General features: G+C 40.8%; 1 protein-coding gene across 1 annotated transcript; it reads right to left on the reverse strand.

The window, feature by feature from the left end:
• LOC111151572 (mediator complex subunit 1) lies at positions 1-27,786 on the reverse strand. Its single transcript, XM_022509644.1, has 17 exons — positions 27,572-27,786; positions 24,967-25,073; positions 20,703-20,781; positions 17,941-17,995; positions 17,707-17,839; positions 16,980-17,008; positions 14,527-14,598; positions 14,021-14,095; positions 13,467-13,540; positions 12,011-12,100; positions 10,765-10,876; positions 9,146-9,270; positions 8,771-8,889; positions 7,774-7,975; positions 5,555-5,650; positions 5,337-5,442; positions 1-3,506 (listed from the first exon to the last, which is right to left on the reverse strand). The coding sequence occupies exons 1-17, from the start codon at positions 27,594-27,596 to the stop codon at positions 254-256; spliced, it is 4,752 nt and encodes a 1,583-aa protein (XP_022365352.1). The 5' UTR covers positions 27,597-27,786; the 3' UTR covers positions 1-253.
• Between the last annotated feature and the right edge of the window lie 213 nt (positions 27,787-27,999).

The raw sequence follows: 27,999 nt of genomic DNA on the forward strand, positions 1-27,999 counted from the left end.
GTATTTTAACTTTTTTTTTTTTCCTCTTTTTTCTCTGGCAAAGGAAAAAGTGATTCTTGGTAACCAAAATCAAACCCTATGGTCTCTTTAGTAGGGCCTGGCTATGCCTTTCTAAATTTACCCAGCTCGGTGTCAAAGCCATGCCATTTAAGATTCTTGAACACAAAATCAGACCTGACTCACCCCTTATGGTGGTTTGCCTATAAACTTATTAATTTTTCTCTGGCCATTTTTGTCTTAAAAAATAAGGTTCCTAATTGCCAATCAGGGCCACATCCATAAGATCGTCATCTTCCTCCCCAATCATAAAGTCAGGGCTGAGCCTTGAGGGCCTGTCTGTAGATAAAATTGTGTTGCTTGTCATAGACAAGGACTGGTCTGAAGAGATGGGTGATTTAGACCAACTCTCTGGCTTGATGCTATGAGATTTTTTCTTGTCCCGGTCTTTGTCCCGGTCCCGGTCCCGATCTTTGTCTTTTACTTTCTTCTTTTCTTTTTTGTGCTTCTTATGCTTTTCTGTGCTGTATTCTGGAAGAGGTCGGATACCATCATCTGAGCTGGGACTGTTCTGATAAGATTTCTCTGCTATGGAGGAGCCTGACTCACTTTCACTGTCCAGATTCTGGGGGGTATATGCTGGTGACTTACTATGGCTAGGAGAGCCACGCTCATGCTTTGGAGTGGAACCACTGATGAGTGGAGAGCCATAGTTTTTGGAAGAGGTCATCTGAGGCCTGAGCCCTTCTCCACTACTCTCCCCAGGTTTCTGCAAAGTCACTTTGGCTTTAATACTGGGAGAACCCCCATCATGCTTGCTGATGATAATTTTTGCCACACCTGTGCTCCCCACATTTTTTGATTCTGAGGTCTTCTTAGATGAATCCACTGAACCCCCCGAGGTGGAAACCTTGGATTTTTCTTTATCACTTTTCTCACGCTTACTCTGGAACTCTCCTCCTGACATGTTATGTTTGGAGGACATTGGATGGCTAGAAGAATTTGTGCTCACCCCCATCTGGCCATCCATTGGGTCTTCACCTCCAGGGCCACTGGTGACGACCCCATGCTTCAGTTTATCTATGACAGCTGTTAAGGACGGCTTCTTATTTCTGCTGGGAGATTTCCCTTTGGAACTCCCATGTTGGTTCTGAGAGGATGACATGGAAGAACCACTTGAGGAAAAGGAAGAGGAAGATGCTGTACAAGAATTAGATGATGGGGGAGTTTTCTGAGACAATGAGCCTGAGGATCCTAACCCTGAAGATGACTTCATGCCAGTGCTTGAACTGGTTCCAGACATATGAGAACCACCAGAACCTGAACTGATGGGGGACTTGGCTTTAGAGGATGGGGGAGTCCCAGGAACAGGCTTCATTGGAGAGGCAAGCTTCTCAGAGCCTCCAGGTGGCCTTGAATGAGAAGGGGATATGTTTGGTTTACTTAAAGAAGGATTCATAAGTGATGATGGCTTCCCTTGAGGTTTCATCTTAGTGCTGCTGGAGCCACTGCTCAGTCCATGCTTGGTAATAGGAGAGGAGCCTGGCTTCCCCCCAGACTGGGATGAATTTTTGGACTGGCTAGATCCAGAAGACCCTTGGCTAGAATATACACTGCTGCTTAACTTGGAACTTGATGAACCTTCTGATTTACTGCTTTTCATTTTGCCTGAGTTGGAAGCAGAAGATGAGGAAGAGGAGGAGGAAGAATGGCTATGGTGGCTTTTACTGCCTGAGGAAGACACAGAACCACTACTGGTATACTGACTGTGGGAGGAGGGCTTGCCCACCATCACGGTGCCTTTAGGAATCTGAATAGTGATTTTGGGAATAGGTGGTGTGGCAACACCTGGGGGAGTCTGTGACCTTCCTGAACTGCCTGGAGATTTGGATCCGCCTGTACTGGTAGGTGGAGTGAAAGGTCGGTTAGAAGAACTGTGAGACGGAGACTTTCCTTCAGTGTCTGCCTTCTTCCGCTTTGGAGGTTTATCTTTGCTTTTGCCATCATTAGAAGGGGTCCGACTGCGCTTCCCTGGTTTGCTATCTAATCCTGGCCCTGACAGACTACTATTACTGGTGCCGTTGCCTTCCTTTACTCGCTTTTGAGTCTTTTCTTTCCCTAAGTCCCCAGTAGTCAATAAAGGACTCTGGCTACCACTGTGATGCTCCATAAGATCCGCAGGACCCAAAGCCTTACCAGCCACTGATATAATACTGAAATCAACTGTGTCAGCTTGGCTGTTGCCTTTAAACTTAGTCTCCCCATTATCACCTCCAAGCATTGGCACCCCCAAAGTATTTAGTGCCTGAGATGCAAATCCTTTGAAATCATCGTTATCTCCACTTTGGCTGCTTTCATCAAAATATTCTTCTCCAAAACCACCTTGGCTCTGGCTGTTCAACAAATCAGGATTAAAATCTACTCCATCAGGAAAAAAATGATTGGTAGGAGAGTCACTACTAGGGCTTCCAGCAGCATCTGCAATTAGGTCAGCTGGATCTGTGTACGGATTTTCATTATTATTGGTTTGAAAGACATCAGGGTCAAAGAGGGCACTCTGAGAATGCCCAGAGCTTGAAGAATCTCGAACAGGGGTACCAATGGGTGGGCAATCGTCACTAGTGCTGGGAAGCTTAGAGGCTTCTTCTGCAATGTCTGAAAGGATATCAGTTACATCTGGGCCAATGCTGTCTGAACTGGATAGTCGGACCATCCTTTGAATACTGGGCTGAGGGTGAGGTAATGGTTGTGGGTAAGTTGTTGGGGGAGTACTACACTGGCTTGGAGCTGGAGTGATGTGTGGCGTATCCAGCGTATCTGCTGTCATGTTGACATCAAAGATAGGGTTCTGTGAGTCAACATCCATTGAAAATAGCTCCCTCTGAAAGTCATCTTCAGTCTGGTGCTTGGGTTTGTCAGGTGGTAATCTTGATGACTTCTTCTTCTTTGTCTTGTTGCTTCCCGGGCATATTTCCATCCGGGGTGAGCCGGAAGAAGAGTTCTGCCTTTCTAAAGGGCTGCTTCCATAAAGGGTTGAGAAATCCTGGGCAGGGTTATCTTTAAGAAGGTTCATGAGCATCGGGTGGTTCTTGGTGTTGCCGGCCATCGAAGAGACAGGTGGCGGCGTGTGATGAGGAGGGGTCGGACTCGAGCCAATGGTAGACCCCCCGTTCCCTGTGATTTGCAACAAACTGGTAAGAATTGGGTTCTGAGACACCTTGCTGAAGTCCTCCCCATGGCCCACCGACTCATGCCGATCTTTGATGCTCATGCTCATATTAAACAAGGTGGTAATGGGACCCCCCGGAAAGGTGTTGGTTGGTGTAGTGGTACCACTCATTGGGTTGTTGCCTGTGGTCATGCCATACCCTGGGCTGCTAGCCGGGGGCAGGTTCTTTTTCACCATGTCTTCAACTGTCTCTGCAATGAGTGACAGTGCTGGAGTGTCGGCCTGAATGGTTTCAGCTTTCCTCCGAATAGCCCTCATCGTCACAGGGATGGACATACATCTGTAAGATAAGATAGAAAAAACAAAATTAGCAGTGTATTAGCTGCTAAAGGAAAACAATTCTTATTGGGAAAGCAGGGTTTAATTCTGCCTAAGATTCAGATATGCCCTCAGAGGTTTGCAATACGCAATTCTCAGGTAAGGCAAATAACCTGAAAGGCAGAAATAGTTCTATAAAATGCCAGAGCTGGGCACCTGGGTGGCCCAGTTAAGTGTCTGCCTTCGGCTCAGGTTATGATCCCAGGGTCCTGGGATTGAGCCTCACGTTGGGCTCCCTGCTCAGCTTCTACCTCTCCCACTCCCCCTGCTTGTGTTCCCTCTCTCACTGTGTCTCTCTCTGTCAGATAAATAAATTCTTTTTTAAAAAATAAATAAATTTTAAAAATAAGTAAATAAAATAAAATGCCAGAGCTTTGAGCAAATTCATTCTAAACAGAATCTGTATCAGTAGGCAATCTCAAAACCTCTTTTGAAGCACTACCAAAAACCAACCAAACCACAAACATAAACAAGAGTCTAAATTAGATGTCATACTGAACTAAAAGAAGACTGATAATAATGAACTCAGTAAGACGGGGCGCCTGGGTGGCTCAGTGGGCTAAAGTCTCTGCCTTCAGCTCAGGTCATGATCCCGGGGTCCTGGGACTGAGCCCTGCATGGGGCTCTCTGCTCAGCAGGGGGCCTGCTTCCCCCTCTCTCTCTGCCTGCTGCTCTGCCTACTTGTGATCTCTCTCTCTCTGTCAAATAAATAAATAAAAATCTTTTAAAAAAAAATGAACTCAGTAAGAAAATGCCTTCCTTTGGGGCTTCACATGTGATTAATAGGAATTGCTATTTCTCTTAATTAATGAACCACTAGGATAATCCCTTGAGCCAACAAATTCTAAACCATAATGGCTAAGATCATCCCAAACCTATTCTGTGAAAAATGCTATTATTGGTATAAAATCTTGATTATTTTAAAGCAAAGCACTTTCTATCTTACAGATAAATTTAATAATGTATTTTCTAAAACATTCTGCTCTAGAACATTTTAGCAACCTTTCTTAAAAGACCAAATAGTAATATTTTAGGCTTTTGAATATCACATGGTTTCTGTCCAACTATTCTGCCATCTTAGTTCAAAAGGCACCATGGGGGGAAAATAAAAAAAGGCACCATGTACAATATATAGGGACGCATGGGTGGCTTGGTCAGTTGACCTGATTTCACTTCAGGTCATGATCTCAGAAATCCTGAAATAAAGCCCCAAATCAGACTCTCCATGCAGCAGGGAGTCTTCTTGGGATTCTCTCTCTCCCCTGCCCCTCCCCACCCCGCACACTCTCTCACTCTAAAAAAAAAAAAAATCTTAAAAAAAAAAAAAAAAAAAAAGGCACAGATAATATATAAATGAACAGATGGGGCTATGGTCCAATAAAATTTATTTACAAAACAGACCACAAGTACCTACTCTAGAAAAATCCAAAATTACATATTAATGTTTCTGGGAAGCTGACTGGCTTACCTATCTTCCCACATGCCAACATTTGACATACTACATATGTTAAAAATTGTTGCAAAGTTGGGGGGGAGGACCCTACATCTTATTTCAGCTGTCTCCTCCTAAAACAACCTTAACACTGGACCTAAAGTTACCTACCTTATTTCCTATTACTCTGATAATTATTTCCTATTACTCTGATAATCAAAGCTCACAATGCTTTTGAATCTTAAAGCAGAGAAAGGTGAATTCAAAGCGGTGACTAAATTCTTTCTTCCTAAATTCCCATTCACTCTGATACTCAAAACAGCATTTTGGGACTCTGATGGAAAAGGGCCAGTGTGCTACCTTTGAACAACTTTGGCAATGAAGTCATCTGTGCAGATGAGTGCATCTGACAGCCCCTTGTACAGTTTACAGCTCACATGTGTTGAGTCCTGCACATCCATTACCACTGAAAGACAAAATATATAGGAGTTGAGAGAAATTCAGTTTTTGACTTCAAAAAGAAGATAAACGGACCAAACCACTGCCCTAAGAATAGTGCTAACCCCCTCACAACTCACCACACACAAGGGAGTCATTCACAGGGTGCTGAAAAGATATGCTGAAACGGGACTCTGAGAGAGGACATACTTCAAATTGGAGGAGGCCAGGAGAATCTAAAAGGCAAAGTAAAGGATCATAAAATAATCAACCAGATAAAAGACTAGACACTAGTAAATAATAATCCCTAAGTATACAGAACGAAATTCTGTCTCCTTAGAAACTAAATCCCAGGGATACCTGGGTGGCCCAGTCATAAGTGTCTACCTTCGGCTCAGGTCATGATCCCAGGGTCCTAGGATCAAGCCCTGCATCGGGCTCTCTGCTCAGCGGGGAGCCTGCTTCCCCCTCTCTCTGCCTGCTTCTCTGCCTTCTTGTGATCCCTGTCTGTCAAATAAATAAAATCTTTTTTAAAAAATTTTATTTATTCATTTGACAGATCACAAGCTGGCTTCTCCCTCTCCCTCTACCTGCTGTTCCCCGTGCTTGTGCTCTCTCTGTCAAATAAATAAATAAAATCTTTAAAAAAAATAAAATCATATCAATGGGGTGCCTGGGTGGCTCAGCTGGTTAAGCAGCCAACTCTTGATTTTGGCTCTGGTCATGATCTCAGCGCTCTGAAGGGAGTCTCCTTGAAGGTTCTCTCCCCCTCTCCCTCTGCCCTTTTCCCTGCTTGCGGTCTCTCTAAAATAAAAAAAATCTATAAAGTAAGTAAATAAATAAAATAACATCCTTATGCCAAATACACTTATAATACCTAACTATCATCATAGGTCGTTAAGCCAAACATACTGGCAGCCCAGAGAAAAGGATCACATACTTTCTTGGGAAAAAGCACACATCTTGCAGGACTAACTTCATAACTATCTTACAAAAACTATTTCCAGATGCCCTCAAACTACTTGGAGAATTCTCCCAGGATTCAAATACATGAAATAGAAAGGTCATAAGCAAACTTGCACACACTCAGTGTCATTACTCTCTCTAATATTTCTCATTTCTAAAGCAGTCTTTTTTTTTTTTTTTAAGATTTTATTATTTATTTGAAAAAGTGAGCAAGAGAGAGAGAACACAGCAGAGAAGGGCAAAGGGAGACAGAAAAGCAGATACCCTGCTGAACAGGGAGCCCAACATGGGGCTCGATCCTGGGACTCCAAGATCATGACCTGAGCTGAAGGCAGACACTTAACTGACTGAGCCATCCAGGCACCCCTCTAAAACAATTCTTATTCCCAAAAAAGAGATCTCCTGATTTGCCTTCTTTGTTTCTTTTTTGCCTGCCATTCACACTAATACAGCTCTCTCACTGAAGTGCTTTATAACTAAGGTAAAAAATTAACTACAGGGGCGCCTGGGTGGCTCAGTGGGTTAAGCTTCTGCCTTCGGCCCAGGTCATGATCTCAGGGTCCAGGGATCAAGCCCCACATCGGGCTCTCTGCTCGGCGGGGAGCCTGCTTCCCCCTCTCTCTCTGCCTGCTGCTCTGCCTACTTGTGATCTCTCTCTCTCTGTCAAATAAATAAATAAAATCTTAAAAAAAAAAATTAACTACAGTTCATTAGAGCAGCTAAAAGTTTCATCAGGGATTCTAACAGCAGACTGTTTGAAAAATATCAGCATTCCAGAATCTTAGGAGAAAAAGAAAAGGGCATGGGTCTTACCCCTTTTTAAGCTATATGCTTAAGTTCCCCAAAGAACGGGGACAGGAAACACTCAGGCAGGACTAAAAGCTGGCAAGCACTATCATAACCACCTAAAATTTAAATCTCAAGAAATCGTCTCTGGGCCACCTGGCAAAGCATGCAACTCTTGATCTCAGGGTTATGAATTAGAGATTCCTTAAGAAAGAGAGAAAGAGAGAGAGAGAGAGAGAAAGAAAAAGAAATCATCTCTTCCCAAAGCATCCCAAGTTCTACCTTCTATACCTATTGTAAGATTCAGGCCTGTAGGTACCTAATTATATTACTGTATGCAGAAAAAGAGTTAAGTCCACTATAAAAAAAAAAAAAACAAAAAACAGTGGTTTCCAAATGCCAATTTATGGATTAGTTCCATCCTAATTATATGTGGAGCTTAAACTAGATTCCCAACTCCTCCCACTGAGGTTCTAATTCAGTTCACTTGCAAATGGAAACCAGTTATAAAAGCTCCACAGGAGATATGATAAGCCACCAAATTAGAGAACCATGAGAACAAACAGTTTCCATTTGCCAGTAGGTATATCAAAAGGAAAGGCAATACCTTCTTTCAGAATAGTTCTTTTGACACAACTTCCTATTAGGGTGTTATAGGCCACTTGATGTCTGATCAGATTTAGGATAAGAGGAACTCGGCCAGGGTGCTGAAAGGTGATTTTGCTAACTAGGGTTCCCTGTAGACTTCTGCCATCTGGAAGAGGAGCATCCTTGTTGAGGAAATAGCAGTGCTGCTGACCTGGAAGAGCCTGGACAAAAAGAACAAAGGAAATGAGCACTATTTACTCACCCATCGTGCTCCAACCACAAAATATCCTGGGAAAAACCCCTACTCCTCAAAAATCAGCAGCAGTTTCTCAGTGATTAGTAAAACTCCCCAGTGAATTCTTTCGTCAGCTAACATTGTAAAGGCCAATTACTCACTTGGCCGAAAAGACCCCTTTTCTATAAATGTTCTATCAGTGGTTTCCTAACCTAACAAAATTATAAACTATATAAAAATCTATATAAAAGAGCCCCTAAACCATAAGTGCAAAATCCCTATTTTTAATAAAATACCTTATATAATATATTTGTAACACAATCAGAATTTGGGAACTACTACTTTAGACTATCCTCAAACACTGAAATAAATTCAAGTCCAGATGAGGTTTTGGAACCCTCCTTATTTTCTTCATTCTAGCACTTCCTTCTCTGTATGTACCTGAAAGATGTTTTCAGATTAAAGCTCATGACACTTGAAAGAATTATACATTAAGAATTATTAACAGCTACTTACAAACTTATAAAAGTTCAGGATACTATTAAGAGACTTTCATCTGAAATGTTGGCCATGAAATGTACACTGTTACTTCCTGACTTGGAAGCTCATGTTCTTTTTCTTCAGTATGTTTCAGAAATTTCTGTAATTTCCTGCCTGAATGAGGAACTAGGACATGATCCAGTAGTCCAAAAGAACATTTCTGACCTCAGTAATCCTATAAAGGAAGATTCTGATCATAGGTTCAAATATAACCTACAACAATCTATGGATCCTTACTTACAGCATAAAATCGCATGTTGTGATTCAAAGGTATGGGGTCCGGGTCCTTTGACAGCTCAAACTGAGTGATTAGTTCATAGAGGGGTACATAAGTTGGTTGAGTTTCAAACAATGGAATTCCTGGAAAAATAAGGATCAACATAATGATCACAATAACATCAAAATGTTGACAGCTCAGTTTTCCCTTCATGACTTCTATTTCATTCATCCATTTATTGAAAAAGTACTTACTGAGCATTTACTAGTACAAAGCACCATGACATTTATACCCATCAGTACTTCTTTGAGGCCAAGACTGAAAATCTAAGATCATCTGAATTTGAAATTTGTTTTTCCAATTTTTAACAAGAATTAGTTCTTGATGCTTAAAACTCACCTGTGCAGTTCTGAAGCTTCTGAACAAATGCTCTAGATACTGGGATTGGCTGGGGAAATTTCAAGAAGAAACAGGCAGGAAGATCAACACTGTTGGCACTGGTGATAGAGGAGAAGGAGGGGGTCCTAAAAAAAAAAAAAGGAGGGGGTTGGTTGGATTTTGACTTCATATAAAAATGAAAAATCTAAACACCCATTCTTAGACATGCCCATATCATTTAACAAAAGCCTATCAAAGGTTCACTCTTGGGCACCTGGGTGGCTCAGTGGGTTAAGCCGCTGCCTTCAGCTCGGGTTGTGATCTCAGGGTCCTGGGATTGAGTCCCGCATCGGGCTCTCTGCTCAGCAGGGAGCCTGCTTCCCTCTCTCTCTCTGCCTGCCTCTCTGTCTGCTTGTGATCTCTGTCTGTCAAATAAATAAAAAAAATCTTTAAAAAAAAAAAAAAAAAAAAGGTTCACTCTTTTGGGGCACCTGACTGGCTCAGTCGCTAGAGCATGGGACTCTTGGTCTTGAGGTCATGAGTATGAGCCCCACACTGGGTGTAGAGATTACTTAAAAAAATTTTTAGGGGCGCCTGGGTGGCTCAGTGGTTTAAGCCGCTGCCTTCGGCTCGGGCCATGATCTCGGGGTCCTGGGATCGAGTCCCACATTGGGCTCTCTGCTCAGCAGGGAGCCTGCTTCCCTCCCTCTCTCTGCCTGCCTCTCTGTCTACTTGTGATCTCTCTCTGTCAAATAAATAAATAAAATCTTTAAAAAAAAAAAAATTTTTTTAAAAAGGTTTAAAAAAGGTCACTTTTGGGGCACTTGAATGGCTCAATCAGTTAAGCATCCATCTGACTTTTTTTTTCAAGATTTTATTTATTTATTTGACAGAGAGAGAGGGATCACAAGTAGGAAGAGAGGCAGGCAGAGAGACAGAGGGGGAAGCAAGGCTCCCTGCTGAGCAGAGAGCCCAATACCGGGCTGAGGCTGCTCAGGGCTGAAACCTGAGCCGAAGACAGAGGCTTAACTCACTGAGCCACCCAGGTGCCCCTCTACCTGACTCTTGATTTCAGCTCAAATCATGATCTCAGGGTCATGGGATCAAGCTCCGAAATGAGCCCAGCATCGGACTCTGTGCTCAGTGCAGAGTCTACTTGTCCTTCTCCCTCTGCTCCTCTTCCCTGCTAGTGTGCACACATGCACACACGTGCTCTCAAATAAATAAATGATAAATAAATCATAAAAAAGTTCACTCTTTCAACTTTCTTCCCCCAGTTGCAAAACATCTTATTTATTAACCCTAAAGTATTTAATCAAGCATCTATCTTGAGTCTCTAGTTAGTACTCCAATCAACAGAAGTCCCATGATCAACATAAGAAAAAAAAGCAGTCATTAAACTGGTGGAATTAGAAGTAGTACAGTTCTTCTCTTTCTCTCTCAGGATAAACAATGTGTTCTATAAACAGACTTCACAGAGGAACATTCAAATAGATGATGAAAAGAGAAATTAAATGGATAAAATAAAAAGTCAATCTCTAGAAAGTCAAGTGAGGAAAGAGGCAAGTCAAAGTAATACTTGTTTCATACTGGGCTTGAAGTTGAAAAAATGAACTTTGCTAGGATTATACTTAACTTACCATTTGTTGTCAACTGGATGTGATCCCATAATTAATGGTGCAATTGGGAGTTTATACATAGCAGACGTTCCCTCGATTGTCACTGATGCGTTCATGCCCAATGATCGAGGAACTGAGAATAGGAAAGAAAAAGAATATTATCCAAAGTAACACAAATTACAAGGATCTTAACATTTAAAAGCAAAAATCAGGCTAACTTCTCCTAATTTGTCAGCCCTAATTTGCCAGATAATACCTCTACAACCAATGTTTCTGTCAGTAAATAAAACAAAATATAGGAAACAATGCAGTCCAAAGAAAAAAAAAATTTAAAGGCTCATTATCAACACTTAATTATTTTCTCCAATTCCAGAATGCATTTAAGTAGAATTATGATTATAGGATAGTCAATGACTTAAGTTACAACAAAGGGACCAAATGAAGTATTAAGCTGTTTCTCACTGTTTCAGTGTATTAAAATGCAAATGGGGGTGCCTGGGTGGTTCAGTTGGTAAAGCATCTGACTCTTGATCTCATCTAAGGTCTTAACCTCAGGGTTGTGAGTTCAAGCCCCACAATGGGCTTCCCCTTTGTTCTAATAAAATTTTTTTTATTAGAAATAAAATAAATAGAAGAAATAAAAGAAATAAAAGAAATAAAATTTTTAAAATGCAAATAGAGGGGCACCTGGGTGGCTCAGTGGGTAAAAGCCTCTGCCTTTGGCCCAGGTCATGTCCCAAGGTCCTGGGATCGAGCCCCGCATCTAGCTCCCTGCTCTGTAGGGAGCCTGCTTCCCCCTCTCTCTCTCTGCCTGCCTCTCTGGCTACTTGTGATCTCTGTCTCTCAAATAAATAAAATCTTAAAAAACAATAATAAAAAATAAAAAATGCAAATAGAAAATAATATTCATTATTGTATTCTTTAGTGAGTTGGCTAATCTCTTCACCTTTGAAGTAATGATTAAAGGGGATTATTTCAAGTCAAATGGTTTATACCTTTTCATTCATTCATTTATTTGTTCAAAAGCACCTGTTAAACTTTTATTATTTTATGTATGTACACATACATGTATATATACTTAAGAGTGTGTGTGTATGTGAATCAGATGCAAAATCTGATAGGAACAGCAAACTTTGGTAACTTATGGCAAACTTATTACGAAGTAGCAAATCAGGAAATACACAGCCAGGCTCAGGCATTTAAATTATTTTAAATATTTTTAAAACACTGAACAAAACCTTCAGTTGCTTTTCAGTTAAAGTCTTACCATTATTCTCATGCAAAATGATGGGAGATGTAGTCTTATCATCCAGCAGGTCAGAAGGAGAGGCATAGTACTTCAAATTCATTAAATGACCTACACAAAATAAAACATCACTATTTTTATTAGGTAAATTGCAAACAAAAATGTTCCCATTTTTACAAAACTGTATATGAGAAAGTAATTTCATATGCTCCAAAACAACTTATGAAATACGATGGAAGCCTAAATATTGAATCTAGTAGCAATAATTTACTTCAGAGTTTAAAAGTGTAACGGGAGTAGAGGGCACCTGGGTTGGTTCAGTTGGTTAAGTGATTGCCTTTGGCTCAGGTCATGATCCTGGCATCCTGGGATTGAGTCCGGGCTCCCAGCTCAGTGGGAGTCTGCTTCTCCCTTGACCCTCTCCCCTCTCATGCTCTCTCTCACTCACTCTCTCTTGAATAAATAAAATATTTAAAAATATATATATAATAATAATAATAATAATAATGTAACTGGGGGAAGGCAGGTATTAACACCTTAGAAACCATTTAAAAATACACAAATGACTGGTAATTTTCTCCCTCTGCTTATAACTCAAGGTATAAATGTAATGACTCCTTAACTAAAATAAAACATTTTTACATTTTTCAGGGTGCCTCGATGGCTCAGTGGGTTAAGTGATTGACTCTTGATTTCCGCTCAGGTCATGATCTTGGCTCCGTGCTCAGCAGGAAGTCTGCTAGAGATTCTCTCTACCTTTCCCTCTGCCCTTTCCCCCGCATATGCACTTGCACACTCTTTCTGTGTCTCTCTCAAATAAATGAATAAATCTTTAAAAATAAATTAATAAATAGGGGAGCCTGGATGGCTCAGTCGGTTAAGTGTCTTGTCTTCAGCTGAGGTCATGATCTTGGGGTCCTGGGATGGAGTTCCACATCAGGCTCCTTGCTCAGCAGGGAACCTGCTTCTCCTTCCCCCTGCCTGTGTACACGCTCTCTCTCGCTCTCTCTGACAAATATATAAAGTTTTTTTTTTTAAGATTTTATTCATTTATTTGACAAGACAGAGAACACAAGTAGGCAGAGAGGCAGGCAGAGAGAGAGGGGGTAGCAGGCTCCCTCCTAAGCAGAGAGCCCGATGCGGTGCTCGATCCCAGGACCCTGAGATCATGACCGGAGATGAAAGCAAAGCCTTAATCCATTGAGCCACCCAGATGCCCCTAAGTAAAGTCTTTAAAAAATAAAATGAAATTGGGACACCTGGGTGGCTCAGTTGGTTAAACGTCTGCCTTTGGCTCTGATCACGATTCCAGGACCCTAGGACTAAGTCCCCCCATTGGGCTTCCTGCTCAGCGGGCAGTCTGCTTCCCCCGCTGCCTGCTGCTCTCCCTACTTGTACTCTCTCTCTCTGACAAATAAATAAATAAAATCTTTTATAAATAAATATTTTTCAAAGTAAGCAAAGTAGGATCACGTACCCCCACTTCTTGGAGTAAGATAGCCAACACTTCCATGAAGAATCTTATCCAAGGGACCAGCATTAGTTGCCTTCCTGTGAGACAAATGATCTATGTTTGCTTGTATTAAAGCCCTAAAGGTATTAGTGCACAATGCCCTAATAAGAAGCTGTTAAAAGTCTTAGAATACTATCTTAATAAGTTGTTCTATAACTGGACATATAACAATTATATTTCACTTTCAAGGTAAAGGGATTATTTACAAGTATAAACCAGTTTGTAATATGGTGAACAAAAATTACAACTAGACTATTATTTATCAGATGTGAGGCCGGGTTTGACAAGTCTTCAAATAAAACTGATAGAGTATCAACCAACAACTCAGACATACTAATAAAATGAAATGCAATCATTTGGGAAGTAAAAGGAGATGGGCAAGATAAACGATATAGGTAAAATACATAATATTATGCAGCTGTAAGGTAATATAGTACCCTAGCAACCCCCTAGCTGAAGAACTTTGAGAACAAAGTATCCAGAGGGTCATATGGAATTGACACTTGAGCCTGTCTTACCAATACATAACTGCCATTTTAGATAGGTCCTGTTCTAAGGATTGGAGAGCCAGGTACATTTTAGTCTTCAGTTTGCTAGAACGTAGATGAAGAGAACAAGAGTCAAACAGTTGAAAAATATATACTTACACATACATACAAACAAACATTAACATAGCCTAGAGGGCAAATCTGTTTGAAAGAGCCAGGCTAGTTAACAGAATCCCAGGTAGGTTAAAAATAAAAATGATGAGCCAGTTCCACAACTAATTACTTTTCAGCTTAAAAATCAATATTGTTGAAGACATCTCAAGGATTTGGTCTCTTTTAGCATTATACCCATTAATACAGAAATTATTTACTTCAAATACCTTCGAAAGATATAAAGTTGGAAGCTATAGGTTGTCAGTATGAAAAGAAATCACAAATAAGATAGGGCAGAAGACTTGGTAAATTTCCAAGCACAAAATAGTTTTACATCTATACTGATTTTTCCAACAAAAGCAAAAAAATTTAAAAATACTTACTTGTCCCCTGGAAGGTTATAAAGATTAACAAGACCCTTAAGGTGCTTAGAAAATTCATCAAAATTTTTTTCCCTATAAGGAGTTCGGGGGAGAGGGAAGAGAATAAAACATACAATTACTACTCAATCTTAATGCAAAACGCCAAAAATCATGGCTACCTAAAACTAATTTTAATAATTTGGTTTACTCTTTTCTCCCCAAAGTTTTCTAGAATCAATCAAAAGTAACAAAAGAAAATGAAATTATTTCCTTTCTCTATCCCATTTATTTAGAGAAGGTACTCGTAAGCACTATAAAAGACAGTCAAAAAGACCTAATAATTCATATACTCCAATAATTCAATCCTAACCAGTGAGACTTGGTTGAAATAAATCACTTTCTTTTCCCCTTATATGTAACTAAAATGACTAGATGTCATGAGGAAAACAAATTTTTGATTGGAGAGGAAATGGAAATAAATAAATGGGGAAGATAGAACATTTGCATGAATGTATATGGCAACCTAAAAGCAGAGAGGAAAATGAACACCTGGAGAGAGAAGGGAGACCTAGAGTAAAGGAGATGAGTACTATGGAGGCAAACCACAAAATGTTTGTATGACTAGACCTGCTCCAGGAAAAAGAAACTACTACCTAGACCCCTTGCATCCTAGAACTCAATATTCAGGCTTGGATTCTTAGTCAGTTGGGTTCTGTGGGCAGGCTCAGGAATCCAACACAACTCAACAATTCTAATTCTCTGTATCTTTTTTCAAACTAAAAAAAAGGAAAAAAAAACCTCTTGAAAGCTAAATTGCCCTAACAATGTCAGATATTTGGTCAGGCATTTACTGAGCAAAAATTGAACACTTAGCGCCCAAAATGCCATGAAGACAGTAAAACAAAACAAAACAAGAGCAGCAGCAAAAATACCCCCTACCTTAAAATCACTATCTGTATCAAGTGCCTAAAAATAGCATGTAAAGGCTAATATTATTTCTGAGCTTCCCACTTCAAAACATACTTACAAATTAACTTTAAAACACCACCACTTCATAAATTGGTGCAGTTTCCGACTTCAGATTAGAACTAGAAATACTGGCTTTCTGGACTATTCTGGCAACATACCTTTGCTAGACTTAACTGATTCAATGAACTCATACAAGGGTTGTTTTTATGTTGCCAACTTTTAAAAAGTGGTTCAAATTTGGCACATTTGGCTATGAATACATTAAAATGATCACTGCAAAGGCCAAGTATAAAACTTATTTCCTCAACATTAACATCTTAAGCCATCTCCATGTAGTATCTAAAAATTTTGCTGTATTTAAGACATAAAATTGATATCATGACTTTCTCAAAATCCCAGAAAGTAAATTTCTACTCGACTTAAAAGGAAAGGATAGGGGTGCCTGGGTGGCTCACTGGGTTAAAGCCTCTGCCTTTGACTCAGGTCATGATCCCATGGTCCTGGGATTGAGCCCGGCATCAGGCTCTCTGCTTGGCGGGGAGCCTGCTTCCTCCTCTCTCTCTCTCTCTCTCTCTCTCTCTCTCTGCCTCCCTCTCTGCCTACTTGTGATCTCTCTCTGTCAAATAAATAAATAAAAATCTTTAAAAGAAAAGGATAATCCAGGGGGAAATACCATCAACTACTAAGAAACTCTTGAAGTCTGGCACTTCTACTATGTGAAGTAGTAGAAGATGGGAGTTTATCACACATATACCTTAAATGGAAAACAATTTTTCTCAAAGTGAAAAAAAGTTCTTTCCGTGGTATAGATTCAATTTTCTCAAGACTTCTCTGATTCAATAATTAGGTTCTATTTATTTTTGTTGCACACAGAATTCTTGAGGCTAGATCAGTAGTTTTCGACCCAAAGTGATTGTCCTCCAGGGAACATATGAAAATATTGACAGATATTTTTGATTGTCACACGTCAGGAGATACTACTGGCAAATAGTGGGGAGAGATGAAGGACGCAGTTAAATATCCTACAATGCACAGGGTAGCCCCCTAGAGCAAAGAGTTTTCCAATCCAAACTGTCAATGCTACCAAGGCTGAGAAACCCTGGGATAGATGGAGCAGGTTAAGAAGCCAAGGTAAGGGGCGCCTGGGTGGCTCAGTGGGTTAAGCCTCTGCCTTCGGCTCAGGTCATGATCTCAGGGTCCTGGGATGAAGCCCCACATCGGGTTCTCTGCTCCGTAAGGAAGCCTGCTCCCCACCCCGTGCCTGCCTCTCTGCCTACTTATGATCTCTCTTTCTGCCAAATAAATAAATAAAAATCTTAAAAAAAAAAAAAAAAAAAAAACCCAAGGTAAGTCAATTCTGAAGGTGAACAAATACAGACTCTGAAAAATCCTGATCCAAGAAAATAAATATTTTCTTCAGGAGAGTAACTTCTGATCAGCCTCAAGACTAGCTATAAAGAAGAGCACTGTCTGTCAATATCAGAATATAAATGTCATTTGCCTACCTTAGCTGCTGTACAAGTTCTGGACAGCTCTGAAATTAAAGAAATCATGTTAAAACTTTAAACTACTTTAAGGCCTCTGAAGACATCAAAAATTTTTCTCTTTTGTTAAAAGCACATGCTTTATAACAAAAACATTAAAACTACAGAAAATCCTTATATTAAGATAGCAAAAAGCATCTTCTTCCTACTTAGTAAACCATAGGGTTGGGGTGGGAAATTAAAGATCAAAATATATGATCTAGTTTATAAAGAAATCAACTTTCAACAACTATTAGAACATTAGGACCTCCTTTTAATGCCATCCTTGGAGTCCATATTCAACTGTCTGGTTATACACGTTAAACATTCATCTCTATTACAGGCTTTTTCAGAGACGTTAGTTATGTGTAAGATTATCTGTCCTTGATTATTAGCTCGTTGAGGACAGGAATTTTAAGGAACTTTGTATCCCCAGCACCTATTGTTCAACTGCGGCTCATGTTTGTTGATATGAAATGAAAAGCGTTCCTCTAGTGTCTCCACTTGTCAAAGCCTTTGGATGATGTCAGAGATGGACCCATGTTATTCTAAATTCTAGAGCTATGGGTATTATAGCCCATCACACCATCACTACAGTGGCTCATGAAAAAATCTAAACCCAAGCTATTTCAAACCCCAACAATTCATTTTAAAATTAATGTCCCTAAGTAAACCCCACAGATTCCAGTGAAATATCAACAACACATACCACAGGATTCTCCCCATGGTGAGCCACTTTTACATCACAAAGCTGTCCTGCAGGATCTAACTGCACTTCCACATAGAACATATCTGACGTGATGTAACATTCAGTGCCACTGGCACTGAGATGAGAGCCCAGTCTAGCAGGAACAAATCAAAACAAAAATTAATAGAAGACACAAATAAAGCCACCCAAAGTCAACACTAAGTTAAATACTTCTACCGAAGATAAACTACTTACCCATTCTGTCTTGCTATAGATTCTAAGCGGTCAGTCATTGCTGGTAAAGATGTTACTAGGAAAGGGTAAAAAAGGGAAATCACCAAAATGCTCCAAATAACTTAAATTTTATTCTTCAAAGACCGAAACATCCTAAGGATTATATCCATCCTTCCAAGCCATTACATTCAATAGTTCAAATGCTTATAATTTGTACAAGTTCATTAGTAAGACTCAGCTATGACCTAGGCAGTAAAAAGGGTCAAAAAAAAAAAAAAAAAAAAAGATCTATTTGAGGGGTGCCTGGCTGGCTCAGTTGGTAAAGCATGTGACTCTTGATCTTGGGGTCGTGAATTTGAGCCCCATGTTGGGGGGGCTTATTTAAAAAAAGACCTCTATTTGAAAAAATTATTGGACCTTTCTCCTCTCCCTTCTGCATTGCTCATTTGGGATAAGTTATCTTTAACTTCAAAAAGACACATGTATCTGTTCACGCTAGAGTAAGGAAGATTAACCAAACCAGCATTAAAACAAATATTCAAGGGATGCCTGGGTGGCTGAGTGATTAAGTATCTGCCTGCCTTGGACTCAGGTCATGATCCTGAGGTCCTGGGATCGAGTCCCGCACTGGGCTCCTTGCTCAGCAGGGAGCCTACTTCTCCCTCTGCCTGCCGCTCCTCCTGCTTGTGCTCCCTCTCTCTCTGACAAATAAATAAATAAAATCTTTTTTAAAAAGTTAAAATATTCATAGCAGCATTATTCACTATAGCCAAATGGTGAAAACAAACCAAATGTCCATTCAAGGATGAAATGAAGAAATAAAATGTATATACATAAAAATGTTATTTAGCTTTTTCAAAAAAAGGAAATTCTGACACATGCCACAACATGAATGAACACTAAAGACAGTATGCTAACTGAAAAGCCAGTCACAAAAGGACAGATACTGTTTGATTCCACCTATATCAGGTATTCAGAGTAGACAAATTCTCAAAGAAAGGGGGCGCCTGGGTGGCTCAGTGGGTTAAGCCGCTGCCTTCAGCTCAGGTCATGATCTCAGGGTCCTGGGATCGAGTCCCGCATCGGGCTCTCTGCTCAGCCAAGAGCCTGCTTCTCTCTCTCTCTCTGTCTGCCTCTCTGCCTACTTGTGATCTCTGTCAAATAAATAAATAAAATATTAAAAAAAAAAAAAAAAATTCTCAAAGAAAGTAGAATGATGGTAATCAATAGCTGAGGAGAGGGAGAAAGAAGTTATTGTTTAATGAGTCCAGAGTTTCAGCTTGGGAAGATGAAAAAGTTCTGAAGATGGATAGCGGTGGTGATGGCTACACACAATGTGAATGTACTTAATGCCACTCAACTATAACTTAAAATGGTTAAAATGGTGAAGTTTATGTTATGTATATTTTACCACAATTTAAAAAAAAAGTACCAGCTTCTGCCTCTGTATACTATGGTTATTTCCACGGACTGGGAAGGGTTACCAGAGTTTTTCAACATTGAGACACTCTGTTGAGATGGAAAAAGCAAAAGTGGGATCCTCTACATTCTGATGAACTAAACAAGGATTATTAACCATTAGAGAAGGAAATGTTAGAAGGGGCGATGAAGGTTGTAGGAACCCACTCTCAGACTCGAGATTTCAAAGGAAACCCAAGGGGGGAAAAAAACAATATTCAACTGAATCAGGTTCATTTGTGATGGATCAAAGTAAAATTGGTTTTTAATTTTTTCCCCGAAAATACACAGAACTAATAATTTTAAGTATGAATATTCAAGCTCATGATTTAAATTTTATTTCCTTCCCTGAAAACACTGTCCATAAACAATGTAAAACTCTTTTATTAGAGTTTAAATGTCCATCTTCTTACCGTGAGTTAATTAAAAGAGAACATGTGAAGAAAAAAAAGAACTTTTCCCTGCTATCTTTTTTTTTTTTTTTAAGATTTTATTTATTTATTTGACAGATAGAGATCACAAGTAGGCAGAGAGGAAGGCAGAGACAGAGGTGGAAGCAGGCTCTCCACTGAGCAGAGAGCCCGACGCGGGGCTCGATCCCAGGACCCTGGGATCATGACCTGAGCCGAAAGCAGAGGCTTTAACTCACTGAGCCACCCAGGCGCCCTTTTCCCTGCTATCTTATAGTTACCCTCCATCATTAACTTCTGAATCTCTACCAGCCTCCAAGATGGATCAAAAATAAATCTTTCAGGGTACCTGGTGGCACCTGGTGGCCTTCGGCTCGAGTCATGATCCCAGCGTCCTGGGATCTAGCCCCATATCGGGCTCTCTGCTCAGAGGGGAGCCTGCTTCCCCCGCTCTCTCTGCCTGCCTCTCTGCCTACTTGTGATCTCGGTCTGTCAAATAAATAAATAAAATCTTAAAAAAAAAAATCTTTCAAAAGTTCATTTAAGGGGCGCCTGGGTGGCTCAGTTGGTTAAGCCACTGCCTTTGGCTCAGGTCGTGATCCCGGAGTCCTGGGATCGAGTGTCGCATCGGGCTCCAGCTCTGCAGGCAGTCTGCTTCTCCCTCTAACCTTCTCCCCTCTCATGCTCTCTCTCACTCTCTCTCAAATAAATAAATAGAATCTTTAAAAAAAAAAAAAGTTCAGGTAAGAGCTAATCTCAACTCCATAGTGAAAGCAAGAGTAATACCTAACATAGAAAGTAGATCTATCTCAATTTACATTTTTTCTATTAAGTATAAAACAGTCTTTTTATATTGGACATTTTAAGAGAGCATATTTCAAAAACATATTTCAAAGCATATTTCATATTACAAACCTTTGAGAGCTTTCTGCAAAGTCTCCAAACAGCTGACCAAATGTTGGTGCCCTCCAGAACTCATCACAACCCTCTTCTCCTGTTAAGAAAACACTTGAGGTAGAAATTAACGAAGTCCACAGTGTTTCAGGTAAATGTACTTCTCCTAGTAGTAATGTTTCAGGATAATCTACAGACCAAACACTATAGTCTATATACTCTATATACTCAAGATAATCTATAGACCCCTTTTACTCTATCCATTCACCCACAAAGAGAAGTTCATAAACATGGATACTTCCATATCCATATACAAGGTAGAAAAAGGTATGCCCAGATCTTATTTTAGATTAGGAAGAATCAAAAATTAGGGAGAACAGGGACACCTGGGTGGCTCAGTTGGTTAAGCGGCTGCCTTCGGCTCAGGTCATGATCCCAGTGTCCTGGGATCGAGTCCCGCATCGGGCTCCTTGCTCCGCAGGGAGCCTGCTTTTCCCTCTGCCACTGTCTGCCTGTGTTCACTCTCTCTCTCTGACAAATAAATAAATAAAATCTTCAAAAATTAGGAAGAATCAAATATAATAAATGAGATCAGCCTCCTGCAAAAGTAACTACATCCTAAGTTTAGTCAGTTAAATGACGTGGCTCAGGATATTTGGAAATTCCTGAATCTAATAAGGTGATTTGCATGTAATCTAATAAAACCAAACCTCAGTAAAATTGTACTGACTCTAAGAAACAGAATGTGTAGTCTAGAAAAAGGGACTCCCGAAGAGCAAAAGATTTGACAGTTTTTCTAACCCTATCCAAGGAAGTTTCTCTCTGCACAACATTCCAGTCCCTAAAAATGTGAGAAAAGTTTCATGATACAACAATAGTTTTTCAGGCTTTTCTATGCCCTAAATCCATCTCTTTGTTCTCATTCCATCTTCACAAAACAAACATCTGATGAATTAATAACAGGGCTTCCCTTGTACCTTGAATAGATAAGGGGTTGCTCTGGACAGTGAATACCAATATTTTCTAAGTGGAAAGATAAACCCTCTGTGGTAAACTAATAAATGGACAATCTGATTTCCATTTTAGTCTACTGACATTTTGTTACTAGGACAATTGTTGAAAACTTCCAAAGTCTCAATACACCAATAAAATTAGGTATCTGAGGGGCACCTGGGCAGCTCAGTGGGGTAAAGCCTCTGCCTGCAGCTCAGGTCATGATCCCAAGGTCCTGGGATCGAGCCCCACATCGGGCTCTCTGCTCAGCGGGGAGCCTGCTTCCCTTCCTCTCTCTCTGCCTGCCTCTCTGCCTACTTGTGATCTCTGTCAAATGAATAAATAAAATCTTAAAAAAAAAAATTAGGTGGGGCGCCTGGGTGGCTGAGTGGGTTAAAGCCTCTACCTTCGGCTCAGGTCATGATCCCAGGGTCTCTCTGCTTGGCAGGGAGCCTGCTTCCTCCCTCTCTCACTCTCTGCCTGCCTCTCTGCCTACTTGTGATCTCTGTCAAATAAATAAAATCTTTAAAAAAAAAGTATTAAAAAAAAATTAGGTATCTGAATATGCAAAGCGAGAAGTAGACAGCGGAAGCTATGGTAACCAAACCAAACACTGGTTCCCCATGAGAGGATTTTAGTAACCACCTGGAATTCCTCTATCTCATGATGTCTCTCTAATGACAATATCATTTACAGACCGTATTTCAAAGTAGAATATGGCTACCTGGTAGTATAAAAATGACAACCTCTGAACCCCCAGACTGGAAAAACCGCCATTCTTTTATCTAAGGCATTAAACAAAATAATACAAACAAAAAGCCACATTCTATGTACATAATCCTCAGCCAGAAGATATATATACATTTCTCAAATTTACAGTTACAGAAATCTTTTATATTATTTTAAGGATTTTTATTTATTCGACAGAGAGAGAGAGAGAATGCACACAGCACAAGCAGGGGGAGCAGCAAGCAGAGGGAGAGGGAGCCTGACATATGGCTCAATCCTGGGATCATGACCTGAGCCGAAGGCAGATGCTCACCCCATAGAGCTACCCAGGCACTCCTACAGAACTCTTTTAGCAATATAAACTATAATATCCATTATTTCACTTGATTCTTACAACAAAACTATGTGGAAAAGTAAACGGTACTGTGTGCCTCTACTTTTCAGATGAGGAAACTCAGAGAGTCAATAATTTGTTCAAAGTCACATAGGTAGTAAGTACCTCAAATATAGGCCTTTTGACAGCAAATTTAGTTCTTTTGCTAGGGCTATACTGATATGATCATTTTAAACACTAATGAATCTACTAAACTGAATTTACTCTGGATCCAAAGTAAGATTTGGTAGGGAGGAGGGGGCACTTTCATTGAAGTATAAAATATATATATAAAAAGTATATGAATTTTAAGTGAAGAGATCCATGAATATCACAAAGTGAACACATCCATACAACCATCGCCCAGGTCAAATCATAGAAGTAAAGTTTTCCAGGGCACCTGGATGGCTCAGTGGGTTGAGCGTCTACCTTCAGCTCAGGTCATGATCTCAGGGTCCTGGGATCGAGCCCCTCATCAGGCTCTCTGCTCAGTGGGGAGCCTGCTTCCCCCGCCTCCCGCCCTGCCTACCTCTCTGCCTACTTGTAATCTCTTTATCTCTGTCAAATAAATAAATAAAATCTTTAAAAAAAAAAAAAAAAGAAGTAAAGTTTTCCTCATCATTTGACTACCACTGGACTCATTATGGATGAGTTTTTTTTTTTTAAACATTTTATTTATTTATTTGAGAGAAGAGAGAGACAGTGAGAGAGAGCATGAGCGAGGAGAAGGTCAGAGGGAGAAGCAGACTCCCCGTGGAGCTGGGAGCCTGATGCGGGACTCGATCCCGGGACTCCAGGATCATGACCTGAGCTGAAGGCAGTCGCTCAACCAACTGAGCCATCCAGGCGCCCTGGATGAACTTTTAATAGCCAGTCCCTACACCGTCTTCCACTTAACTTTCACGTAAGGGCTCCCCATAATGGTAAATGACTCAAGAAGTAGTACTATAGAGGAAAAGTTAGAGTGAACAGGTGAAGCTAATTAAGAACCAACTGCAAACTCTAGGGGTGCCTGGGTGGTGCAGTCAGTTAAGCATCCAACTCTTGCTTTTAGGTTAGATCATGATCTCAGTGAGATAGAGCCCAGCACAAAGCCTGCTTAAGACTATCTTTCCCTGGGCACCTGGGTGGCTCAGTGGGTTAAGCTTCTACCTTCAGCTCAGGTCATGATCTCAAGGTCCTGGGATCAAGCCCCGCATCAGGCTCCCTGCTCAGCGGGGAGCCTGCTTCCCCCCCCACCCCCCGCCCACTGCCTACTTGTGATCTGTCAAATAAATAAATAAAATCTTAAAAAAAAAAAAAAACCCTCTCTTTCCCTATCCCTTTCCCCCTCCACTCTCCCCGTGCTCACAAGCTCTCTAAACTAAATAAATCTTTTTTTTTGTTTTGTTTTTTTAAATCCACTGCAAGGCACCTGGGTGGCTCAGTTGGTTAAGCGTCTGCCTTTGTCTTAGGTCATGATCCCAGAGTCCTGGGATCCAGAACCACATCAGGCTCCCTGCTCAGCAGAGAGCCTGCTTCTCTCTCTCCCTCTGCTGCTCCCCCTGCTTATGCAGCTCCCCTCCACCAAATAAATAAAATCTTAAAAAAAAAAAAAAATCAATTGCAAACTCTATTAGTAGTACAGATACAATGAAATTACCATCTCATTAGAATCAAGTGGCTGAGGGTGCCTGAATGGCTTAGTCAGTTAAGCATCTGACTCTTGATTTCAGCTCAGGTCATGATCTCAGGGTCATAAAATCGAGCCCCACAGGGGCACCTGGGTGGCTCAGTGGGTCAAGCCTCTGCCTTCGGCTCAGGTCATGATCTCAGGGTCCTGGGATCAAGCCCCGCATTGGGCTCTCTGCTCAGCAGGGAGCCTGCTTCCCTCTTTCTCTCTGCCTGCCTCTCTGCCTACTTGTGATCTCTCTGTGTCAAATAAATGAATAAAGTCTTAAAAAAAATTGAGCCCCACATCAGACTCCATACTGGGCACAGAGCATGCCTGAGATTCTCTCTTTCCCTCTCTCTGAAACTCCCACCCTCGCACCGCCCTGCCCTCTCATGCTCTCACACTCACTCTTAAACAAATAGACAAAAAACTGAGGACATACTATAATAACTAATCTGGAAAAAATCTACACAGGGAGCTTAGCTTATTAAATAATTATCTAAGCACGACACTTTATCCACCAGCATAATCCTCACCATGACTTGACGCACAAGCTTAATGGTTTCACTCCAAGGTCTATTTTGGTTAAATTTTGCATGGAGCCGTTCCAAGAGAGAACTCATCTTACTCAGCTTCTCCGACTCTATGATATAAATCAGAAAACAGCATTAGAAATTCTTCTTTCAAGACCCTCCACAATTTTACTTGCAAAAAACCCCCACATACTTCATCCTGGTAACAAACTCAGTGAAAATATTTTTTAATACCATTTACTTCAAAATATACAAATACTTTAGTTTTAATAAGAAGACACGGAAATTGGGGTCTAATCAAATGAACACCACAGAATATAAATGATTTCTATTCAGTCTTTTAATGAAAACCAAAAAAAGAACCACCTCTAATTATGTTTCAGGATTAAGACTACGTTTAGTGACAAAATCATTACATGATAATGCATGAAATCCCTTGCATGATATATGTAGAGCATACATGGCCTTACTATAGTTAGTTGGTTTTCAATGTGAAATACAGACTTTCTTAATTTTTTAACATAATTCTAAGAGATTCGTGTATAAGTATTATCAAGAAAACAGGCTGTAGGGGCGCCTGGGTGGCTCAGTTGTTAAGCGTCTGCCTTCAGTTCAGGTCATGATCCCAGGGTCCTGGGATGGAGCCCCGCATTAGGCTCCCTGCTCAGCGGGAAGCTGCTTCTCCCTCTCCCATGCCCCCTGGTTGTATTCCCTCTCTTGCTGTCTGTCAAATAAATAAATAAAATCTAAGAAAGAAAAAGAGACAGACAGAGAGAAAGGAAGAGAGAGAGAAAGAAAGAGAACAGGCTATATTTGCCATTTTAATTTTACCAGTTTGAAATCAAACTAGAACTATATGGATACGGAATATGTCAATGACTAAAAGATGAATTTCCAGCAGAGGTTAGAGAAAGGTAGAAAAGTCCTCAGTTTCCTGGACTGAACAACTCTTGTACTCTCCAGCCCTCCTAATTTTTATTACTGAATTATAATTTTCATTACTGAAATTTAGTTGATTTTTTATTTTTGAATTTGTATTACTTTATTGAATTAGTTTTAATTAAAATTTTTACTTTTGAAATACAGTTGATCCTTCCTCTAATTCTTATACTTCTTAGTATAAACAAGAACCTGTTCTAGAGACCACTGGCAATACAAAAACACACAATACCCCTGAGATGGTATCTGTGAGGAGATGTGCATAAGTTAAAGTGGAAATAACCATCACAGAAAGCAAAAATGAGATACGGTGTTAAAAACAGACACATTACAATTGAAACGCAAAAAAGAAAAAGTTCAGTATCAGTCCTGGGGATGTTACAGAAAAGGTGACTGGTGATGTTGGCATTGAAAGATGAATAGAGGGGCGCCTGGGTGGCTCAGTGGGTTAAAGCCTCTGCTTTCGGCTCAGGTCATGGTCCCAGGGTCCTGGGATAGAGCCCCACATCGGGCTCTCTGCAGAGAGCCTGCTTCCCTCTCTCTCTGCCTGCCTCTCTGCCTACTTATGATCTCTGTCTGTCAAACAAATAAAATCTTTAAAAAAAAAAAGAAAGATGAATAGAATATCAGCAATCACAGTCAAAGCAGTGACATTTTCTAAATCAAGATTCAAATTCCTTCCTCCAATGTCCTCATCTTCTGGAAAACCAGTTTGGAGGCTGTTTCAGCCAGCTTATAGTTCTGGACACATTGTTGACAATTCCACTTTCAAGACTCACTCATTCAAGCATTATTTTATATGCTGGGGATACAGTAATCGGCAAATTAGACAAAATTTCTGCCTCATCCAGTTTCCATTTTACACTCACCAATCCCGTGCACCCAAGGAGTAAACCTTTCTTTTTCCTCTCCTTTAAAATACACTCCCCACCACCCTTTTCCTCAAAAAGCCTGATGATAATTACTTTACACGAATGCTCTACCACTTTTTGTGCCAGGGGACTACACAATGATGAGTAAGGCAAGCTCCCTGATCTAACTAACAAAGCTGAAAGTGGAGAAGACCGATGGGTAAACATTAATACAGTGATCCTTATTAACAGATCTATATCCAAAATGCTAAGGAAGCATTTAAGAGTGTAGAACTTTAGAGAATCTAAGTAAGGTTCCACAGAAAAGTTGGTTTTTCAGCAGTTATGAGTTAGTCCAGCCATTGAAAGGATGAAAAGCAACGCATTTTACAAATATACAGTGTGATACAAGATCTGAACATTGTGACATGCTATGAAACTAGTGGGTTTTAAAATCATGAGGTCCTAATCATTTCACTCATACCAAAACATCCTCCAATACTTGACACCCGCGAGGTGTAAGCAAGTTTTAGATTCACTGGCCTGGTCTTCCATCAACTTTAGGCTAAAAATGTCCTGAGGCCCAACTGATTGTCCCTAGCTAAGCAGGAAACCTTCACAGAACTTGAGAGCCCGCATCACACCAAAGTCAGAGCCCTCGATCACCAAAGAAGGCACAGTCAGAAGCTATCCCGCCTCCTGGACTCCACGACCTCGGGAGCGTTGCCCTCGCGGAAGCATCTGCCCCCCAGCTCCTCTCACAGATTGGCTCCCCCAAGCTGTGTCCCGCCCCCTGCTTTCCCCCTCAAGTCACTCACCCTCGGTTTCCCCCTGAGCCTTCATCCTGACTGTGGGGAGGTACTGAGTCCTACACAAGAGGATAAGCCCTTCCCCACCACTAACGAGGGAACCAAGTTGGTTCGGGTTCCCGGGACGCAGGGCACAAGCCGTCCCCACTCTTCCCGGGAAGGCTCAGTCTGAAGTCCCCGGCGGCAAGAAGAGAAGGGTGCTCCCGGCCGCCGCCATCTTCCCACCGGAACTTCCCAAATATCGCGAGATTAACCGTGATCCTGCGAGAGATAGGAAAAAGGCTGGGCACCAAAATATCGCGAAAAATAGTGAATGCGGTGCTTCTCGCGAGATTTCTCCAATCAACGCCTTTCCTTAGCTCTCGGTTGTTTCAAGACTTAGCGCAGCTAGATATGGTACTTGATGTCAGTCGGCGCTTGACTCTTCTTCGGAATGG

Source organism: Enhydra lutris, unplaced genomic scaffold (assembly GCF_002288905.1).
Source record: "Enhydra lutris kenyoni isolate GAN:26980312 unplaced genomic scaffold, ASM228890v2 scaffoldscaffold26, whole genome shotgun sequence".
In the NCBI taxonomy this organism is placed as follows: Eukaryota; Metazoa; Chordata; class Mammalia; order Carnivora; family Mustelidae; genus Enhydra; species Enhydra lutris.